Below are 21,885 nucleotides of genomic sequence, written 5' to 3' on the forward strand. Positions count from 1 at the left end.
TCATTTTTAGGTTTAGGGGGTATTTTGGTCATTTTTTATGTTTAGGGAGCATTTTGGTCACTTTTTAGTTTTAGGAGGGATTTGGGTAATTTTTTTAGATTTAGGGTGTATTTTTATCGACTTATAGGTTTAAGGGGCATTTTTGTCATTTTATAGGTTTCGGGGTATTTTGGTCATTTTTTATATTTCGAGGATATTTTGGTCATTTTAAGGTTTAGGGGTTATTTTGGTCATATTTAGGTTTCAGGGGTACTTTGGTCATTTTTTAGGTTTCAAGGGGTATTTCAGTTAATTTTTGGGTTTCGAGGGTATTTCGATCATGTTTTAGATTTCAATGGTATTTTGATCATTTTTTGGTTTCTAGGTTATTTTCGTCAATTTTTTGGCTTCGGGGTTATTTTGGCCATTTTTAAGGTTTCGGGGGTATTTTGGTCATTTTTAGGTTTCGACATTATTTTGGTAATTTTTTAGGTTTCGGGGGTATTTTGGTAATTTTTTGGTTTCGAATGAATTTTGGTCATTTTATGGGTTTTGGGGGTATTTTGGTAATTTTTAGGTTTCAGGGGTATTTTGGTCATTTTTTTGGATTCGTGGGGGTATTTGGTCATTTTGTAGGTTTTGTGATTATTTTGGTAATTTTTAGGTTTTAGGGGTATTTTGGTCATTTTAAGGTTTTTAGGGTATTTTGGTCATATTTTGGGTATTTTGGTTTCGGGGTTATTTCGGTCATTTTTTGGGTTTCGGGGGTATTTTGATAGTTTTTTGGGTTTTGGGTGTATTTTGGTCTTTTTTTAGGTTTTGGGGGGTATTTTGGTAATTTTTAGGTTTTGGGGGTACGTTGGTCATTTTTTGGGGTTCGGGTGTATTTTGGTAATTTTTTGGGTTTCGGGGGTATTTTGGTCATTTTTTGAGTTTGGGGGTATTTTGGTAATTTTTTGGGTTTTGGGGGTATTTTGGTCATTTTTTTGGTTTCGGGAGTATTTTGTTCATTTTTTGTGTTTTGGGGGTATTTTTAGGTTTCGGGGGTATTTTGGTAGTTTTTTGGGTTTCAGGAGTATTTTGGTCATTTTTTGGGTTTCAGGAGTATTTTGGTCATTTTTTGGGTTTCGGGGATATTTTGGTCATTTTTTGGGTTTCTGGGGTATTTTGGTCATTTTCAGGTTTTTGGGGTGTTTTGGTCATTTTTAGGTTTTTGGGGTATTTTGGTCATTTTTTGGGTTTTAGGGGGTATTTTGGTCATTTTTGGGTTTTAGGGGTATTTTGGTCATTTTTGAAGATTTTAGAGTACTTTGGTCATTTTCACTTTAGTGGCATTTTGATAATTTTGATAATTGGGTAATTGGGTGGGTTGGGGTTTACCCATAATAATTGGGTTGGGTTGGACTTGGGTTAGAAGCAATTAGTTAAATGGGATTTAAATGGGTAAATGGGTTTTATATGCCCAATCCAATTATGTCCAGCCCAAACCCACCCATTTGCCACCCCTAACGAAAACCCACGAATTCTCATCACCATGTTTGTACATCCATCGATAAGAAACACCATGGACACGACTTAATTCCCTTAAGAATCCATAGATCACATCATTAACACGAGTTTCAAGTCCTTTTCTTGGTAGATCAACCAATAATCTTTGTCAACAGATGGAAGCATCCAACCAAACCACACATCTACTCCATTAAAATTCATAGGAAGAGAGTTCATGAATTTAGAAAGAGAAAGGAGTTTGGTTACTAAGGAAATCCAATTGGAGGAAGGAAGCAGCATGATTATCAAAGTTCATATATGTTCATGAAATCCGGCACGTTCAAGGTTTGAGGATTCGCCACTAAAGCTTATCAAGATGAGTGTACGTAACATTTAGGTAGCATATGCTTTCAGGATTAGATTTGAGTGGGCTAGAATTCTTTTATGAACTTGATTTAGATCCGTGCCATGATAACATGTTCATCATCACACGATTCATATGTTTCATGCATCATATTTTCATATGTATATTAAGGTTTGTCTAATTTCATGAGGCTTTTGAACTTAAATGATTGACAAGATATGTCTTTTTCATTGAAATCTTGAAGTTGAAAAAAAAAAATTTCCTTATTCGCTTTCAAAAAAAAAAAAAATTACTTATTCAATTCATGCGTTACTTCATAAAATTCCAGCATATTTGTTTGATTTTGCATCACATAAAATTAAAAATAAATAAATAACCAAAAATAAAATGCTTTCTTTGCACATGTTACATCATTAACGTACATGTCATCTAGCTAGAATAGGTTTATATGCTTTCTTTTTACACAAAATATGAGAAAATTCAAATGAAATAATAGAAAATAGGATAAGATTTATCAAATTTACATATTTAATATTAATTATATGCCATATATGATTATTTGAAAATTTAGAATATAATTTAAGCATATTATATAAATTAAAATAATTTATTATTTAAAAAAGTGCTTAAATGATTAATGAAACCCAATTTTTTTATAAGACATGAAACATATAAATATAATTCACCAATTCAACCAAACTCATAAAACATATAAACACAATCCACCGATTCGTGTTAGTTGAGCTGGATTGGAAATCCGTAAATTCTTGACCCATGTGTGAGTTGAGCTGGATAGGAAATCCGTAAATTTGACCTAACCCTACTCATGTAAACCATATGTTGCTATCCATGACTGAAGTTGAGTGCTAAATTAGGTCATGCTATCTGTCCTAACCCTACTTAGGACAAAATGGGCTTCTGCCCTTTTCAGGCAAATTAATTAGCCTTTTGCCCTTCTTCCCAAACTAAATAGAGAAATGCCCCTCTTTTGAAACTCGACTTTTTCAAAATCGAGTTAAGCCCTATAGTGACGTTTTCAAGGACCTATAGTGACGTTTTTAAGGACCTATAGTGGCGTTTTGTAACTTGATATCCATGAAATCGAGTTATAGGCAATTTTAAAAATTGTCTATAACTCGATTTCATGGATATCAAGTTATAAAACGTCACTATAGGTTTTTAAAACGTCACTATAGGTTTACAAAAACGTCACTATAGGGCTCTAGAATTTTTTTTTAACTCGATTTTGAGAAAGTGAAGTTTCAAAAGAGGGGCATTTTCTTATTTAGTTTGGGAAGAAGGGTAAAAGACTAATTAATTTTCTTGAAAAGGGCATAAGCCCATTTTGTCCCCCTACTCATGTAAACCATACGTTGCCATCCATGACTGAAGTTGGGTGCTAAATTAGGTCATATATGCTATACACATTTTGCGTGTCAGCTTGATATGTCACCAGCCCATGCAGAATCGGCCCACTACACTTAAAAAGTGAATTCAGTTCGCAATTGCGAGTTCTAGTGGCTACCGACTTTCGGCTAACAAAGTTTGCCAACCCTGAAATGAATAGTGTGAATTTAAGCAGTACGTTATGCTACTAAATTCAATCGAGATGGAACTGATCGAGTATTCAACATGTGCCCCCCACAATTGGGTTTACGAATCCGATCGAACTTAATTAAATTTCACGTGCAGGAAAAATGTTAGACAAAGCAACGGAAAGGTTTTTCCTTTCTTGGTTGAAAACTTGGAACTGGTTAAAAACTAATATTATAGGATAGGTAATACAAAAATTAAAGCTAATTACGCTACAAATTAAGAAGCATAGATCTATATACACATGCTATCATTAATTAACTCAAAAATCTTAGATCTACAACAAGAAATCCATTAGCTTTGTTAGTGGAAATGCAGTGTTAATTGCCTTCTTTGCTTCCTTAGAGCAAGATGAACCCGTAGAGGTAGAAGGCCTATAGCACAAAAAGAAATTCCTAGAACCCAAGTTTATCAACTTCTCCTCCGGCTTCAAACCTGCACCATCCACACAAAGCCGGTCCATGTTAATTTATTGATAAAAAATGAACATGTATAGTGGCATAATTAAGATAAGAAGACAAGCTCTGTTAATATATAGGCACTTTTCCAAAATTTTCGAACACTCAAGTGAATAAAAGGAACAATAATGCCACTCTAAAATGACGTTAATCACTGTGTCAATAGTTTCACACAAAGGGACGACCCCAGGTTTTGCGTTACTCACTGATGTTAATATAATTAATATATATAACTCAAAACAGTATATATTTAAAATCATCACAAATTAGGCATCAACGCCACTCTAAAATTACTATTTGCAAGTCCAGATCCAATATGAAAAAAGTTCATAAAGAAAAGAAAGAATAAAAAAACTTGGGGTGTAGAAAATTGCGAACAAAAGACTAAAGTAAAAGGAAAAAGACGGAAAAAAAAAATCCGAAAAATTCTTTCTACACTCCAACCCCACCAAAATATAAATCTACAGTTCCCAGTTAAGAAAGCTCCATTCTAGAGGCCCAAAAGGCAACCAAAACAAAAAAAGGACAGTAGATTAATATATATATATATAACATTAAAATGGTATATTTAATAGGTTGTTTAAACAAAATTTTTTGGTATTTAAACAAAAAAAACACATATTTTTACAATATTTTTAATTCATAAATATTTTCACAACACTTAAACAATAATACTAAAAATCTTTATCCAAACGGCCATAACTTAATGATTAGAGAAAGGTTCTGCTTCTTTTGTATTGCTGTGAAGCAATGCAATCGTCTCTTTCTCATTTTAGGTGTAAAAACTTCATTTCGCAGATAAGATTTTGTTTAATTTCCGAGATGCCATATCGTTTGATAGACAAAAGAAAACCGACACACAACACAGTAAATCCAAAAACAACAGAGGGGGTTTCATGCAAATTCGAGATAATTCTCCAAAAAATGGCCCACTGGCCACTACGAGTCTCGAAGTAAAAGTTGATTGCAATTATTATTGTTGAGCTGCGTGGATGGTGCAGATTGAAACTATATTATACGTGTTATAAAGTTGAATTCAGAATCAGAACAAAGAAACTAGGGGTGTTTAATAGTGTATTTTAAACCACAATTTTTTCTTTATAAACAATATTACATATATTTTTATATTTTTTTTTTTTACTTACACATATCTTAAAAACATACAAATAATGTTATTATAACAACATTAACAGCACATTTTTGTTACACACTCGCACGAGGTATAAACTATAAAGTGAAAAGTTGAAAAACTCACTCTCCAAGCTGAACTGGGAGTAGTGAAGCTCGAAACAGTGTGGATCAGTCTCCGGCAGCAAAGGCCTCCTCTTCTCCCTCGCGTAAATCTCAAGCGCCGTCTTCGTCAAATCCCGGACCTTGTTCTCCGGCGATATTACCACATGTATCGGCCCCAAGCTCCTCTCGATCGTCACGTTTAGCAGCAACTTCGTCAGCCTAGGAGATTGTGACCCACCACCAGTCTCCGGTGCCGGAGAAATTCTTCTGGGGACAGTGATTAGGCCTCCTCTGCTGCGAACGAGGTCGGTGTGCCTCTCCGGCGGGAAGGTCTGCATGGACCTGTAGTAGGAGGAGGAGGAGGAGGAGTTCGACGACGAAGGAACTCTGACGGCGCCGTCGCAGGATCGCCGGTTAAACGTTAGAGAACGTGGATTCATGGAGATAAATATAGGGATTCGAATCGAATAGAGGTTTGAATTTGAAGAATATGTGTTGTGTTGTGTGTGTGTTTGGTGCAGTGTTTGTTTGTTTATTAAGGAAGAGTTGAAAAAACAGAGACAGCGTTCGAGAAATGTAGGTGAAGTGAAAGGTTTTAGTTTTAAAGAGAAGGCACGAAGTTTCCTAGAAACTGACATGCTTCAGACAGCCCTTCAATGCTTTGCTTATTTACATAAATATCAAATCACGTGACTAGATTTGATTGATAATAACTATAATTTAATTCCTATTTAAAAAAAAAACTATAATTTAATTCCTGAAACAAAATGAGAGAGCGTCATAAATAGTACTACAATTTACAATAGGACACAATTTTTTTTTTTTTTTTTTTTTTTTTTTTTTTTTTTTTTTTTTTTATGGGGTAAATCAATTGTTGAAGCAACGGTCATTTGGATATTTTTATTGGAAATTTGTATGAGAAATACTTGACAGCTTTATTTGTCAAATAAACATTTTTTTAGTTGTCACAATGAGATATTATATATTTTTAGTGAAATTATTGGACCTTTGAGGTAAAATGAGATGCAATAATTGAGTGTATTTTTCAGGTGCTTGGACTTTTTTTTTATCCTCTTTCGAGAAGAATGTTGTAACTTTTATAAAGAAAATTAAGCCAAAATCTATCAATATTATGTGCAATAAAATTACCATGTCCCCTAATATGAAAAAAACTTACATCAATAAAGGAACGTGTTGGAATTTTTACCTTGTTAATCAGATGATCATATGTAGCAAAAGAATCAGCATCACTTATCAAAGATTTGATGACTACTTCATAACCACCCTCGAGGATGATGGAAGAAATGTTGATATGAAGCAAAAGAATCAGCATCACTTATCAAAGATTTGATGACTACTTCCTAATCACCCTCGAGGATGATGGAAGAAATGTTGATTTCCTGAGCAAAAAGTAAAGCTCTTAGGTTGCCACTTTATATGAGAATTATTATCATTGACATCTAAGGTGCTTAAAAAAAAAAAAAAAAAAAACTATTTTAACCCCCCAAATACCAAAAACATCTTATATCTAAGTTGCCAAAGTTAACAAATCTGAAATTTTATCAACTTGATATAGTAAGCTGCTACTAGAAAGTTGCTGCTTCTTTTTACCCTCTCTCTCTCTCTCTCTCTCTCTCTCTCTCTCTCATGGATGGGTTGCGTTGATAATGGCAACGACTCTTGTGGATGGGTTGTGTCAATAATGGCTCTCGCAACTATGATATGGTAGGTTCGCAGATTCGTGGGTCATGGTTGATCTGATCTTTGGGTTCATGGATTGTGGTGTTGATCTAGGTTTTTGGTCATTGTGGTGGTTGATTAAGTTTGGTCTAGATTTTTGGTTGGGTTGGTTAAGATGGACCAGTGGCAATTGGTTGAGTTTGTTTTGGGTTTTCAATTGGGTTGATCACAGTGGATTTTTTATTAGGTGTCAGTGGTGGTGGTGGATCATGGTGATTCTGGGTTCAGATAGTGCTGTGGGTGATGTGAACTGGTGGGTGATCATGATAGTGTCATGGTTCCGATGGTTGTTATAGTGAAATGAATTTCTATTAGATTGTTTATATTATTTTAATGGATTATATCTTAAAATATGAGATGACAAGTAAAGTGTATTATTAAGTGAGATGTTAAAATAGATAAACTAACTTTTTGGGGTGTTAAATGCTAAATTTTTTAATAACCATATGTGAATGCTCTAAAGATGGGATAATCAAATTATAGTTGTTTAGCCTCATTTGGTGTAGAAGATTTGTGTGGGAAAATAAGAAAATACTGACACATATGAGGGCAAGATTTGCTGAATAGTACCCTTTTAGGAAAAAAAAAATTGGTGAATAGCATACAAACAAAGTTAATTAGTTAAGCAGACTATTTTTGGAACTCAAATTTGTCAAACTTGAATTCCAACCCAAACTCGAGTTCCAAAAATAGTCTAGTTCCAAAAACAATTACTACTAATTAACTTCATTTGTGTGTTACTTTCCTAAATTTTTTCTAAAAACATGCTATTCAGCAAATTTTGTCCCACATATGAGAGTAAAATAAATATGAAAAAATTGAGAAAGACGATAAGATCACTGATAGAGAAAAACTGAGTATTTTGAAAATAATAATGAGAAATGTTAGGTCAAGACAAAATAGGATATGACATTTTGTCATCTCTAACAAGAAATATATAATTTTACTTGGTTTATTCATCAATCTCGTTTAATATAAGCAATTATGGCGTTAATTCATGTATCTCATATCGCTTTCGGTACATATGTTATCAGTTTAAAATTAATAAAGTCCACTTAGTATTATAGTAGTTGTCATTGTAAATGATTGAGGTTAAAAAATTGAGTCATGTTCCAAATTAATATCTCGGATATATAATTGTACTTTATCTTTGCGTCAAAACATACCTAGGAATTTACTAACTAGAGTACATACTTACGTACAAGTTATTACTTCAAATCAAAGAAATAATAAAGATTGTAAATTCATATATATATTTTTTTTTGAAACTGAGCTTGCATTTCATAAATCTGAAATTGGAATACAACAGAAAAACACAGCAACAGGGACGAAAAAACAGAACAATACAAACTCAACTTTTGGCCCTATCTACCAGCAACACTTGCCGGATCAAAGGCTGCTCCACTCCTGTCCACTGCTGCGAAGAGCCTGCTGCATTAGCAAACTGAGCAAGCTCATGCGCCGCTCTGTTGTCTTCCCAATTCAGATATTTCACCTTCCAGCTCCTAAAGGACCAAACCAGCTCCAGAGATCCTACAAGCCGTCCAAGTGCAGCAAGTTTCTCACCACAGGAGGAGAGACACCCCTCCACACTTGGCAAACGTTATTACAATGAGCAAACCGGGCTAGTTCATGTGCCACCCTGTTAAAGTCTCGCTTCAGGTGCCGAATCTGCCAGCTCATAAAGCCATCAAGGAAGCTTACAATACCATTGACAATGTGCCCAAAACCCCCACTGTAATCCTTGGACAGAATGCGTTGGACAGTAGACAAAGAATCTGATTCAACAATGATCTAATTAAGGTCCAACTCCTTAGCAAGGAGGATTCCAGCTTCAATTGCCAAAGCCTCAGTCTCATCCACCGTGAAGCAGCCAGGAAGGACACGGCAAAGGGCTGCAACAACCTATCCTCTATAGTCCCTTATAATCACGCCTATGCTTGACCGCCTCCCATCGTCAGCTGCTGCCCCATCAGTGTTTATCTTGAAAACTCCATCAGGCGGCTTTCTCCAGCAAACATCACAAGCTGCCGGACCCAGGGAACAAAATTTTTCAGCCTCTTTGAAATCATGGATCATACTAATGGCCAAATCCCAAGTCTGCTCAGCTCCCTGACTATCTGACTCAAACACCTTCAAGTTTCTATTATGCCAAATGGCCCATGCAGCCACAACCAAAATCTCAAGATCTTTAGGATTGCTTGCCTCCAAGAGCTTCAGAGCTAGATCAGAGAAATCCAATGGTTCAGCCCCAAAAACAAGCGGACAATCTTTCCACAAACCCCATATCTCCTTCGCAGCACTACATCTACATAGAGCATGCATTATAGTTTCCTCCTCCAAGCCGCATACAGGACACAGCCCATCCGTGCTAACTCCTCTCTTCCTTAAATTTGACATTGTTGGCAAAGCATTAGCACAAGCTTTCCAAGTGAAGATTCTTATTTTTGGGGGGATTTTAAGTTGCCATATTCGCTTCCAAAGGGGCGTTCTGGGGTCACTGTGAGAACACTCACCCCTATCTGGCGGATTGATCACAGAGAGTGCCACATAATACGCACTTTTCACTGAAAATTCCCCTCTCTTGTTTCCCACCCAAATTATTTTGTCCTCAGAGAGACTATAGCTTAGTGGAATATTGAGGATTGTTTCAACCTCAAAAGGGAGAAATAAGGCTTTCAAAGTATCAACCTTCCACCTTTTGGTATCCACATCAATTAAAGCTGAAACCATAGGAAAATCATCAAAAGGCCTAGGAGGAGAAGTTACCTTGTAGGTTGTTGGAGTGGGAAGCCACTTGTCCTCCCAAATATGAATGAGTCTCCCATTGCCAACTCTCCAACGGGAACCTTTCCGAACCACTTCAAGGCCTTTAAATATGCTCCTCCATGTGTATGAAGGGCTGCAGCCCAGTTTTGAGTTCAAGATGTCACCATTTGGATAATATCTAGCTTTGTAGACTTTAGCACAAAGGGACTCCGGGTTTGACAAGAGTCTCCAACCCTGCTTAGCAAGCATTGCAAGATTGAAAGCATGGAAGTTACGGAAGCCTAGACCGCCCTCTGCCTTTGCTCTACACATTTTCTCCCAGCTTACCCAAGCAATTTTCTTCTCTTCTTTCCTTTGCCCCCACCAGAAATTTCTTATCATCCCTTCTATCTCTTCACATAGCCCTTTTGGGATTAGGAAGCAGCTCATAGTGTAGGTAGGGACCGCTTGTGCTACGGCCTTTATTAGAATCTCCTTTCCTCCAATGGATAATAACTTCCCTTTCCACCCTGCCAAATTTCTTCCAACCTTTTCCTTCACTTCTGCAAATACTTCAGTCTTAGACCTTCCAATGATGGATGGAAGTCCCAAATATTTCCCATGTCTTGTATCTTGCATCGCTCCAAGAATGTCTAACACTTCACACCTTCTTTCCTGAGGGGTATTGTGGCTGAAAAAAAACAGAGGATTTTTCTGCATTAACTTTCTGGCCTGAGGCAGCTTCGTAAAGCTCAAGGATCTCCATGAGTTTGAGGCATTCTTGCTCAGATGCTTTGCAGAACAAGAGGCTATCGTCTGCAAAGAATAGGTGAGTAATCATAGGACATCCCCTACAAATAGAGATACCACTTAGCATTTGTGTCCTAGCTGCCTCCTTAATTAGAGAAGAAAACCCGTCTGCACACAATAAGAATAGGTAAGGAGATAAAGGGTCTCCTTGTCGGAGACCTCTTGTAGGGAAAATGCAACCATGGACTGCACCATTAATAATCACAGAGTAAGAAACAGTGGTAATGCACTTCATAATTAATTGGATCCATTTTTCATGGAATCCCATTTTTTCCATAACTCCTTTAATAAAGCCCCACTCCACTCGATCATAGGCCTTGCTCATATCAAGCTTGACCGCCATAAAATTTTCCTTCCCCTCCTTTTTATGTTCAAGATAGTGCATTAGTTCATAGGCAACTAGTACATTATCAGTGATGAGCCTCTCAGAAAGAAAGGCACTTTGGTTTTCCGATATAATTTGAGGAAGGATGTTTTTTAGGCGGTTAGCTATAACTTTAGAGACCAATTTATAAACTACATTGCATAAGCTAATCGGCCTAAAATCAGACATTTTGGATGGATTATTAATTTTTGGAATCAATGTGATGTTGGTTCTATTAATATCAGCAATAGACATATCAAAATTTAACACATTCAGCACCATACATGTAATATCATCCCCAACCACATCCCAATATTTTTGAAAGAAAATAGCTGACATACCATCCGGGCCTGGAGCTTTTGTAGGGTGCATCTGTTTCAGAGCGGTCACCACTTCCTCCATTGTGAATGCTGCAATCAGCCCTTGATTCATCTCCTCTGTTACTCTGGTGGCTATTGTATCAGTGACCTCAGAAATGCGGCAAGGATTTGAAGTAGTGAACAGTGACTCAAAATAGGCTATAGCTGTCGTCGTAATACTCTCATTTGTCTCACACCAAGTCCCATTCTCATCCCAAATGCCACTGATAGTATTTTTCTTCCTTCTTTGCGAGGCTTTTGAATGGAAAAACTTTGTGTTGCGATCCCCTTGCCCATACCAGAGAACTCTGGACCTTTGGTGCCAAAAGGTTTCCTCGCTATCAAGAAGATCATTTATCTCCTTTCTTAGCTTATTTATCTCCTTCCCCATAATTCCGTCTCTATCTTGGATGGTCAAAACATTGAGGGCCTTCCTTTTGTCCTAAATTTGCTTCGGTACATACCCAAACACCGACTTATTCCATCTTGCCAGATCAGCTGCACAGTTTTGAATACCTGAGGATATGCATTCAGGTGTACCCCGGTGCAAACACCCTTCCCAAGCATTCTTAATGATCTCCTTGCACTCCTCTTTTTTTGTCCACATTTCCTCAAAATGGAATCTACGCTTCCTAAGGGGCTGCACAGCTATGGAGTCAGCAATTAATAACGCACAATGGTCGGAAGTCGACTCAACCAAATGAAGAACTCTTGTTCCATTAAAGTAGTTAATCCAATCATTAGTAGCAAGGGCTCTATCTAACCTCAGATAAATGCGGTCATCCCCTTCTTGCATGTTGCACCATGTAAAATCCGGACCACAGTACCCTAAGTCTTTAAAGCTGCATGCATTAACTACCTCCCGGAACCCATCCATTTGCCTTTGAGGCCGAGGAGCCCCCCCCCCCCCCATTTTTCCTCTCTGGACAGAATCTCATTAAAGTCACCGAAGCACAGCTAGGAGAGCTGAAACTTCCTATTCAAGGCTGCAAGTTCATCCCAAGATTCCTGTCTTCTGTGCGTTTCTGGATTCCCGTAGAAACCCGTAATTCTCCACCGAAAGCCCGAGACTTGTTCTGAGACAATCGCATCAATATGGTTTCTTGAATAACTCATAATTTCTAAATCAACTTCTCTCTTCCACAGCAATACTAACCCTCCTCCCCTGCCTTTTCTAGGCACTATCAACCCATTAACAAAATGTATTTTTTCCATAATTTTCTCCATAGCTTTCTTTTTAATTTTAGTTTCAGAAAGAAAAATAATATTGGGGTTCCATCGTTGGACTAATTCGCCCAACACACGAACTGTCCGGAGGTTCCCCAACCCCCGGCAGTTCCACCCTAAGGAAATCATTGTTCCCGGCGGTGCTGCCTAGCAGCCACCGCCGTTTCCTCAAATAAATTTTCATATAACAATACATTTTTCTTACCTTCCTCATCACAGCTTTGCTTCTGGGGACGCCCTTCACATTCTACTAGCATTTCAGTATCCTCACGTCTCTTAGTGCCTACTATTATTTCCAGAGGCTTCATACCAGCTCCTTGGGTCTTCCCCATCTCTCTAGCCACTTTTTTTAACTTTGCCTTGCCCAGCCCACTCTTCCCTTTGATTAGGCCGGCCAGCACTAACTCTTCTTCAATATTAGTTTTAATTGTCTTGGGCTTAAGTGAGTCTGAGGTCTCTTGCACCTTTATATTTGTCTTGGGCTTGAGAGGACTAGTGGCCTCTTGTTCCTTCACATTGGGCTTCACTGAATGGCCCACTTTTGATGACTCATCCACGTTGGAATTGGACAAGTCTTTAACCAGCTGGTTCCTAGTTAGCTTTTGGGTGTTACAAGGTTCCTTTCCCTTGCTTCTTGCCTGCATCTCAGCACCCAATGTGTCCCATCCCTTCTGATAGCTTGCTGCCCCTATCTTAGTCCGTGTTTCATGGCTCTTCTTTTCCAGAAATTCAAAATTTTCCCTCCCTTCGAGGCAGACTTTTCCGCCCAAGCTGCTACTCCTTTCATTCCTGCTTTGAACGGAAGCTGCCACTTCCCCCACCGTGGCTTGAGGCATCTTCCCTACCTCTTCATTATTTTTTGGCTCATGACTCCCACTGCCCGAGCCTCTAGATCCACCATTTTTTGTTTCAAAACTACCACTACCCGAACCTCTAGATCCTTCATTAAGTCCTTTTGAACTGCTCCCAGCCCTTAACCAGTCACCATATTGCTTCTCTATGGGCTGCTTCTCTAACAACAAGCTGCAATGCTTCTCATCATGTCCTATTTTTCCACAGGAGAAGCAAAATGTGGGTAATCGCTCATATTTAAAGGACACCCAGCATCTATCCCCATCCATATTTGTGACATATCCTCCTCTTCTCAGCGGCTTCTCAATGGGTAGGTCAATTCTAACACGCATGAACTTTGCTTGATCTGCTTGCCATGACCTTTTATCCACCTCAATAACCCTTCCTATCTTGCTTCCGATATCACGTCCAGCTTCCTCGGTCATGTATTCAAATGGTAAGCCCCAAATTTGAATCCAAAATGGGGCATGAGTGAAGACCAAGTTGGCTGAGGATAAGCCCTTCCTCCAGCGACACAGAAGCAGGAGGTTATTCTCGAAGTTCCACGGCCCGCTTTGCTCCACCCACTCTAGCTGAAACATTGAGCTAAACTTAAACTGCAAAATATTGTTGCCGACCTCAACTATTCGAAGATCCGAACCCATTTTCCAAGTTGATCTTAGAGTGTTCTTTAGGGCTCTTTGGTTTTGATTACGATCTACCAATAATTTCCCAAACAAACTCAGAGCACATTCCTCTAGCAGGTCCGGTGAACTATTTGAGGAGATGAAGATATCCTCCTCTTCTTCTTTGGTAAGCTGTAGGTTTTTGAGACTGTCAACTATGGTCTGCTCCATGTCAGGTCGAAAACAGAGAAAGGAAAGAGAGACTAGAGAAAGCAAACAAGAAGAAAACAGGGTAGAGAAAGGACCCTTAAGCTCTGACACCTAAGGGAGGAAAGTCTCGCTCCATGACGAGAGAGAGAATACTCCTACAGGGGAGAGAAAAAAACTCATCTCATCTTAATTCATATAGAATTCTGTAAATTCATATATATAATTAGCAAAGAGAGAGCTAGCTAATCAGTTCGTACCATATACAAATGTACGATATATACTGAATGGGACGGGTCAAGTGATGGTGCCAACCATTTAGGCTATAACTAGCTATTACATTTTCCAAGTCCGATCATAACCAGGGAAGGCTGGAATTTGGAGTCAGTGAAACCTATTGTCCTGCTATAAAAGAATAAAGTTTATGCAGAAACTTATAATTAGATAGATTTTACTAATGTGCCCTAATTAGGTATACAATTCTCTCCGCTAATGACAGATTCTTAAAAAGGTTTTTAATTTAAAAAATTCTCTCAGGTAATATATATATAGATTTTTGTACGTACCAGGGATGCACGTAAGCAAAAAACAAATAAAGGCACCCCCACAGGACAATCCTTCACCAAAGATAGGTGCAGGCATAGGGATTTCAGAGTGTGGCATATAGGTGCAGGGATAGGGATTTCAGAGTGTGGCACGGTGTGGTATGCCACACTCAATGCTATATTGTCGCATGGCAAAGGAGGTTGAAGAGATTCTGTCACTTTTAGGCCAAGTGTCTATACATGCCGCACTTTGAAGAGATCATGTATTACTGTATTCTCTGTCAACAGTAAAGACAACTGTACTCCATAAGGGAAATTATACTCTCCATTTTATAGCCTTAGGGCTAATCGGATTTTAATTTTATGGTCTGCGTTGTTAATCCATGACCGTGGAACTTGTAAATACAATAACACTAGTCGCTAACCTGTACGATGCACGGGATAGTTAAACAAAATTTATATACATTCATTTTAGTAATTTATAGTACTTACCCTCCACTATTAGTATACAGACATCAAGTGCGGTCATCGTAACCTTTTGAAAGAACCTTCCCCAATTGGACCCTATCAAAAAAAAAAAAAAAACACCCAATTAACAAAATTGATCCCCAAAAGGGTCTAAAAAGCACACAAAATCAATTCAAAAAACAAAAATATGAGACAAAGTAATTACTTTCCGCTGCCAATGAAATCGTCTTTTGTATTGCTTTTCCAAATTGCAGCACTTATCTCTCTAAAACCTTCAATTAACGAAAACACAAACTTCTCTTGGAATACCGGAGTATTATGACCATCTATACACACATACACAAAAAACAAAATCAGCATAACTCACTATAACTCTATAGAAGCCTAAAAAATATAAAGAGAAATTAAAGGGGTTGAATTTGATATTTACGTTTGAAGAGAGAGAGTTTGCAGAAACTATGGCTTTATATTTTTTAACTTAAGAGAGGGGTAAGGTTGTTAGGGTTTTATTTCTTAACTTGAGAGAGGGGTAAGGTTGCTAGGGTTTTGAGGTGTTATAATGTTTTTATTTTTTATTTTTTTTTAAATATTGTGCTGATGTGGAAAATTGTCGTCTTTTGTATTGTTTTTCCAAATTGCAGCACTTATCTCTCTAAAACCTTTAATTAACGAAAACACAAACTTCTTTTGGAATACCGGAGTATTATGACCATCTATACACACATACACAAAAAACAAAATCAGCATAACTCACTATAACTTTATAGAAGCCTAAAAAATATAAAGAGAAATTAAAGGGGTTGAATTTGATATTTACGTTTGAAGAGAGAGAGTTTGCAGAAACTATGGCTTTATATTTTTTAACTTTAGAGAGGGGTAAGGTTGCTAGGGTTTTATTTCTTAACTTGAGAGAGGGGTAAGGTTGCTAGGGTTTTGAGGTGTTATAATGTTTTTATTTTTTTATTTTTTTATTTTTAAATATTGTGCTGATGTGGAAAATTGTGGTGCCAGCAGAGGCTTCGGTTTTATATATATATAGATAATAGAAAAGGGTAATTATACCATAATCCTTATTTGTGATTAGATCCGTTTTTACCTTATTTACTTAGTTACTCACAGTGGCAAATCCAGGATTTTTTTTTCTAGGAGATCAGCAATGACCGAATTAGAAATTTGTCATTTGTCATGAGGGGTGAGTAAAAAATTAAATGATTAATCTTTTTTTTTTCTATAGATACAACTTCCATATTATATACAATAATCTAAAATAATATTCTAAATACAATTTAGTATACAATACAACTATATTATACAATAGTCTAAAAATATTATAAAATAGGTAAGACAACAACTATTGAATGTATAAACTGATATAATTAAGTTACTAATCATAAATTTTTGTCAAATTAATAATAACTTATTATATTTATATGTAATATCAATTATATAAAAATATATGATAAAGAAGAAGAATACTAGTAACACACTTAGGAGTAGGACTAGGAGTAAATATGAATCTAAGAAAAAAAATAGTAACTAATATAAGTTTTTGCTTTTGAAGTGGATAACTTCTTAACCATGCACATAGACAGAGTCACTCTCTAGGAATTGGAGATAATTGGAGATAAAAATAAAATAAAACTAAGGAAAAAAATAGAAGGGAGAAAGTGAGATAGAGAGAATAAGGAAAAATTACAGATATAGATACATATTTGTATAGATTTGTTGGTTGTAACAATGATGTAAATTTTTTGTTAATGAAGAAGAAAAGTGTAAGGAAAAACAACTTCATTTCATTGTCAAATACAAAGTAAGCCAGAATCCTAGAATGAATATTTAGATTTTCTTTTTTTTAATGAATAAGCAAAATTTTTGGAATTGACACAATACTTTAAAAAAAATTCCACAACAAAATCTGGGTGATCAATTGTTAAAAGTAGATAAAAAAAAAATATTATTAGTTGTGGGTTCAGATAAAACAGTTACAACTTGCCTCATATTATTGTAAAAATATTGTGAAATTAAAATTAAGATGATCATATTCAAGCTTCAAGCTTATTTCAACTAGGTTCAAACAAAATTTAGGATTAGGGTGTTCAAATTTTTATTCTAAGGGGTCAAGATGACAAAATTTAAAAATTTTAATATATAAAAATTTTGTTTGGGCCAGGTCAGGAGGTTCATTTGAACCCCCTGGCCTTAAATTTTAGGCCGCCCATGCTTACTAATGGTTTGAAAGTTGACATTTCGCACACCTAAGGTCACTTTTGTTAGGAGTTATGTAATCCACTTTTGTTAAAAATGGAGTAAGTATATATGTTTGCTCCCTTTTATGTCTTTTTTCTCACCAAAAAAAAAAAAATCAAAAAATCAAAAAGTGGTATTGGTAAAAAAAAAAAAATTATGCAATGTCTTTGCATTTTAAACTTGTGTTTATACTTGCTATATCAACCACAAACATACAAATTTACACAACAATTTTAAATTTTGTGGACACAAAAAGATATGGAAAGAGAAAGATTTGTATGGTCAGGGTTAGCGAGAGCTAGAGAGGGTAGATAAGGGAGAGGAGACAGGAGCGGCAAGAGGTAGAGGGCAAAGGTGAGTGGGAGGTAGCAATGAGCAAAGTGTTGAAGTCCTAGCAATCGAGATCTATGACCGAGGCAACGATGATCAAATAGCAAAGTCATTTGAGAACCGATGGAGGTGGATCTTCATTTGGATGACTTGATTTGAGGTTTCTGGGTTTTGGGTTTTGAGTGCGGTTGGTGGACTTGGTTTTTGCCTTTTTGGGTGTGAGGTTCTAGGTTTCGATGACTTGGTTTGGTGGTGGGTTATGAGCTTGCCCTGATGATTGGTTTGTTGCCCAAAAGCTAATTTTGCATGGATGTGAGCATTTTTCCAGAAGGAGATGCTTTGCCAAGTCTATTTCCAATGTGGGTCTTTACTCTCTTTCCATGTCTCTTTGGAAACCTATTAGTGATAAAATTGTTACTTAGGCCTCGTTTGGGAGGAGGGAATGGAATGGAATGGAAAGGAATGAAAAGAATAATTTTAGAATATTCTTCCATTCTCTTGTTTGGGAGTTTTAATGGAGGGAATGGAAAGTTCATTCCCTTATTTGGGAGTTTAAGTGGGAGGGGATGAAATGGGTAGGAGAGAATACTCATTCCTCTCTATTCCCTTAAAACCTCAAATTTTCATTCCCCCCGAAATTGGGAGGAATGGGAGGGAATGAAATTAAATTTAATGATTTTTTTACTAAAACTCTCAAAATACCCCTATATATTCAACTCTTTATTTTAAAATAGGGATCTAATAGTAATATTGTCATAAAATGATTCCATTCCATTCCCTCCATGTTGTTCCCAAATAAGATTACTTACATTCCATTCATTTTCATTCCTTTATATTAAAACATTCAATCAAGGTTACTTGATTCCATTCTTTTCCATTCATTTCCCTTACTTAAATACATTCCATTCCATTACATTCCTTTCTATTCCCTTGTTATCATTTCATTTCATTCCATTCCCTTATGAACTCCCAAATGGAGCCTTAGAGTGGACTTGGATGTAAGAATTTTGAGTGTTTGAGTAACAAGAGAATCAGAGGTTTATTAAGGTTAGAAGCAAAAATAATTTTCTTGATGATGATGTTTTAGCTTTGGGAGAGGTAGAGGGATAAGAATTGGGTTTGATATTAAGGGCTAGCAGCTTGTTTTGGTTGGATAATTATTGCTGCGCTAATGATAAGAAGAAAATGAAGTTAACAAGGTTGATTGAAATGTTTAGATATACAAAGCTGAAATGGGTTATGGATGAGAAGATGGAAATGAGATATAGATTATATTTGTTCTCAATATTTACAAAACCCTAATTTTTAGATCTTATTTTCTCCTTTTTTTTAATGTTTTTAATTTATAATATTTTTGTTTAGGAGAAGAGAAACATAAAAGGGGAACAAACACGCATATTTACCTCTATTTTTAAGTGGATTACGAAACCCGTAACGAAGATGACCTGATAAAGTGCCAATTTTCTAATCACCTAGTTGCCCCTAATAAAAATTTAATAACTGGTAATTTATTTAATCTCCATCTTTTTCTGCCTCGTGTTAATATTGCTATCTTTTCACTCCTTTCTTTTTTCATCCTCCAACACTTTCTGTCCTTGACTTTTTTTTTAATATCATTTCTATCAAATAAAGCCATATGTTTTAGGTGATATAAGACGGACTAAAATTGGGAATGATTTTTAGCTTCAAACCTTAGCGACAGAAAGTGCAAATTGATGGTCACAAGTGCAGCTATGTGAATAATATTGACTGGAGAAAAAGAAACACATGCTGCACGACATTGAAAAATAATAAGTTTCCAATTTCGCGCAACTGATTGGAACTCATTGAGATCGAAACCGAACTTGCACGCCTTGCTAGGTCAAGTTACCTAATCCAAATCGATTATCATTGCATAAAATATTGTTTGAGTAATGCAATGAAACAACAACAAAAAGCTACAACAATTTCATAATATTCTCAAATTAACATTCTAAAAATTTTAAATTAGAGATTGTAGTGGGCACATATATACATGTATGAGTTAGTATAGTAATTGGAGATTACGTCCTTAGCATTATTCATAAATTTTCCAGTATCTTAGCACCGTAATGCTAACGCTAATTAATGATAGACTGTAATAATTCTAGCTTAAGACAAAATCACCATCTGATATTTTTTAACAATATCATGAAAATATACACATATAGTCATACAGATAAACCCTAAAGGTCCGTTTGGTTGGAGAGGTGGAAAAGTGGGAGGATAGAAAGTTTTTTGTTTTCCCTAGCGGTGTTTGGTTTAAGAGTATAAAAATTGAGGGATAGAAAATATAGTTTGTATAAATTTATTTTCATGCCCCTAATAGATAAAATAATAATAATAATAACAAATAAGGAAAAAAAAAAATACAGATGAACAAAAAAACTAAAAGCACAAAAAAGAAAAAGTATAATGAAAATATATATAAAAAAAAAAAAAAAAAAGTGGAAACTATGAACAATACCCAGCACGTTAGCAAATGAGAGTTTTTTGTCCAAACATTTTCTCTCTTATTTTCTCTCCAATTTGGGGAAAACATATTTTGGTGGGTCCGGAGAGAAAACACTCAGGCCCTAACAATTTTTTTTCCTCCCTTCCTTTCAACCAAGCACCCACTAAAAATATCATTTCTCCACTTTCCTTTTTTTTTAATCCTCTCTATTCCACCTCGAACCAAATATACCCTAAATGCTTGCATGGATACATACTTAGACCAGGACCATGGAATTTTATTTTTTTTAAATATAGTATATATATATATATATATATTTTGGGGGCCAATTATCTAGAAGGTACTATTAAAACTGTATGAATTGGGCCGTAGGCCCAATCCGAGGATATTAACCAGTTCGAGGATGGTCAAATAAATTTATAATGGAAATGGTATAAGAAGAAGAAATGAAGATTGTATGCGATAGTCCAAAATACGTCCGAGGAGAAAAATCATATCAGAAATGGAGATCCGAGGTTAGTTAGAATGTCTTATCATCCCGGACATCCTTCAAAGTTGCATCACAACTAAGAGTCGAACATTGGATAAGGGATGAGCAAAGGGAGGAAACAAATATCTTCAAAAGCTATTACCTTCGCATTAAATGCCTCCCAACTAACTCTCTGGCCGCATTAATATGGAGGTGATGCCTGAACAGTGGACAAGCAGTCTTACAGCTACTAGTTGATGGTTCTAAGAGGTGTTAGATGGGACAAAAAGGAGTTTCTAGAATCTAACCTACACGTGTATGGTAGGGATGATACCAAGATTGTAGTATATAGTATGGGAAGGTGGCCTAAAAAAAGGGGGGAGGATCGGAAAAGTTGAAGAAATCTTTGTAATAATATGGTGAACTCTTGTAACTTTGTTCGTAAACAAGACATTATAACATAAACTCCTCAGGCCATGCCGATGACAGATTTTCTTATTTTACTTACGTTTAACAATCTTAATTCAGCAACTTTTATTGTCTTTCTTTTAGAATAGTACTAGTTCTTTCATCCACGCTCTACAAATTCATTGTTTGAGCTTGTTGGGCTAAAACCCAATCCTATACTGGGTCCAATCCAAATTCAGTCCTTACAATTAATTAACTGATGGTACACTACTTTTATTCTCCTCCCACTTGCTGCCTTATAAGCTGTGAAGCTGAAGGAGTAATGTACCATCAGTTAATTGTCTTCGATGTGGAGACTGTAAAAAGTATCCCAGGGAGTACGCAAATAGTTTCCATCGGACAACAAAAAAGTAGCCCACATATATGAAGTTGAAAGTTGGATCTAAAAATTTATATTCCCCCCCCCCCCCCCCCCAAATTAAAAATTAACACACTAAATTAAATTTAACCAAAATAAAATAAAATAATCACTTGCCCACCTAACTCATATTTGCGATTGCATGGCACTTGAATCATTTGTTTAATAGGACTCAAAGTTAAATTTTAGCATTTTCCGGATGTGAGTATTATCATACTAATTTGTCTTTATGTTTGGATTTATTGATTTTTTTATTTTATTTGGCAACATTAATTAGTTTTTTAATTAGAATTATGTTGGACATATAATAAGAAGATAAATATGTTTGGCAACCTTTATGGTTCATGTTATGTTATTCCTGAATTGATTTTTCGCTTAATAAAGATAAAACCTTTTATCTATCCAACTTTCTCTTTAATAAGTTATTTGGAATTCATAGGTATAATGCATTGACAAATTGTAAGAAAGCTTCTCCCCTCTTCCCGTTTGTGTGTTAAAAA

General features: G+C 36.0%; 2 protein-coding genes across 2 annotated transcripts; both read right to left on the bottom strand.

Moving 5' to 3' along the window:
- Positions 1–3,659: 3,659 nt before the first annotated feature.
- On the bottom strand, positions 3,660–5,701 carry LOC115973544 (uncharacterized protein At4g22758-like). Its single transcript, XM_031093811.1, has 2 exons — positions 5,138–5,701; positions 3,660–3,859 (listed from the first exon to the last, which is right to left on the bottom strand). The coding sequence occupies exons 1-2, from the start codon at positions 5,553–5,555 to the stop codon at positions 3,702–3,704; spliced, it is 576 nt and encodes a 191-aa protein (XP_030949671.1). The 5' UTR covers positions 5,556–5,701; the 3' UTR covers positions 3,660–3,701.
- Positions 5,702–11,578: 5,877 nt separating this feature from the next.
- Positions 11,579–12,013, bottom strand: LOC115973543. Its single transcript, XM_031093810.1, has one exon. It carries the CDS (start codon positions 12,011–12,013, stop codon positions 11,579–11,581), a length of 435 nt encoding a protein of 144 aa, XP_030949670.1.
- Positions 12,014–21,885: the final 9,872 nt, after the last annotated feature.

Source organism: Quercus lobata, unplaced genomic scaffold (genome assembly GCF_001633185.2).
Source record: "Quercus lobata isolate SW786 unplaced genomic scaffold, ValleyOak3.0 Primary Assembly Scq3eQI_2011, whole genome shotgun sequence".
Taxonomy (NCBI): Eukaryota; Viridiplantae; Streptophyta; class Magnoliopsida; order Fagales; family Fagaceae; genus Quercus; species Quercus lobata.

What these genes read in the sequence shown, in the direction of transcription:
- LOC115973543 (XM_031093810.1), bottom strand. Translation starts at nt 12,013, where the DNA reads ATGGATGGGTTCCGGGAGGTAGTTAATGCATGCAGCTTTAAAGACTTA.
- LOC115973544 (XM_031093811.1), bottom strand. Translation starts at nt 5,555, where the DNA reads ATGAATCCACGTTCTCTAACGTTTAACCGGCGATCCTGCGACGGCGCC. An exon ending in CTCCCAGTTCAGCTTGGAGA is followed by an intron (nt 3,860 to 5,137) that starts GTGAGTTTTTCA and finishes TGGATGGTGCAG; the next exon opens with GTTTGAAGCCGGAGGAGAAG.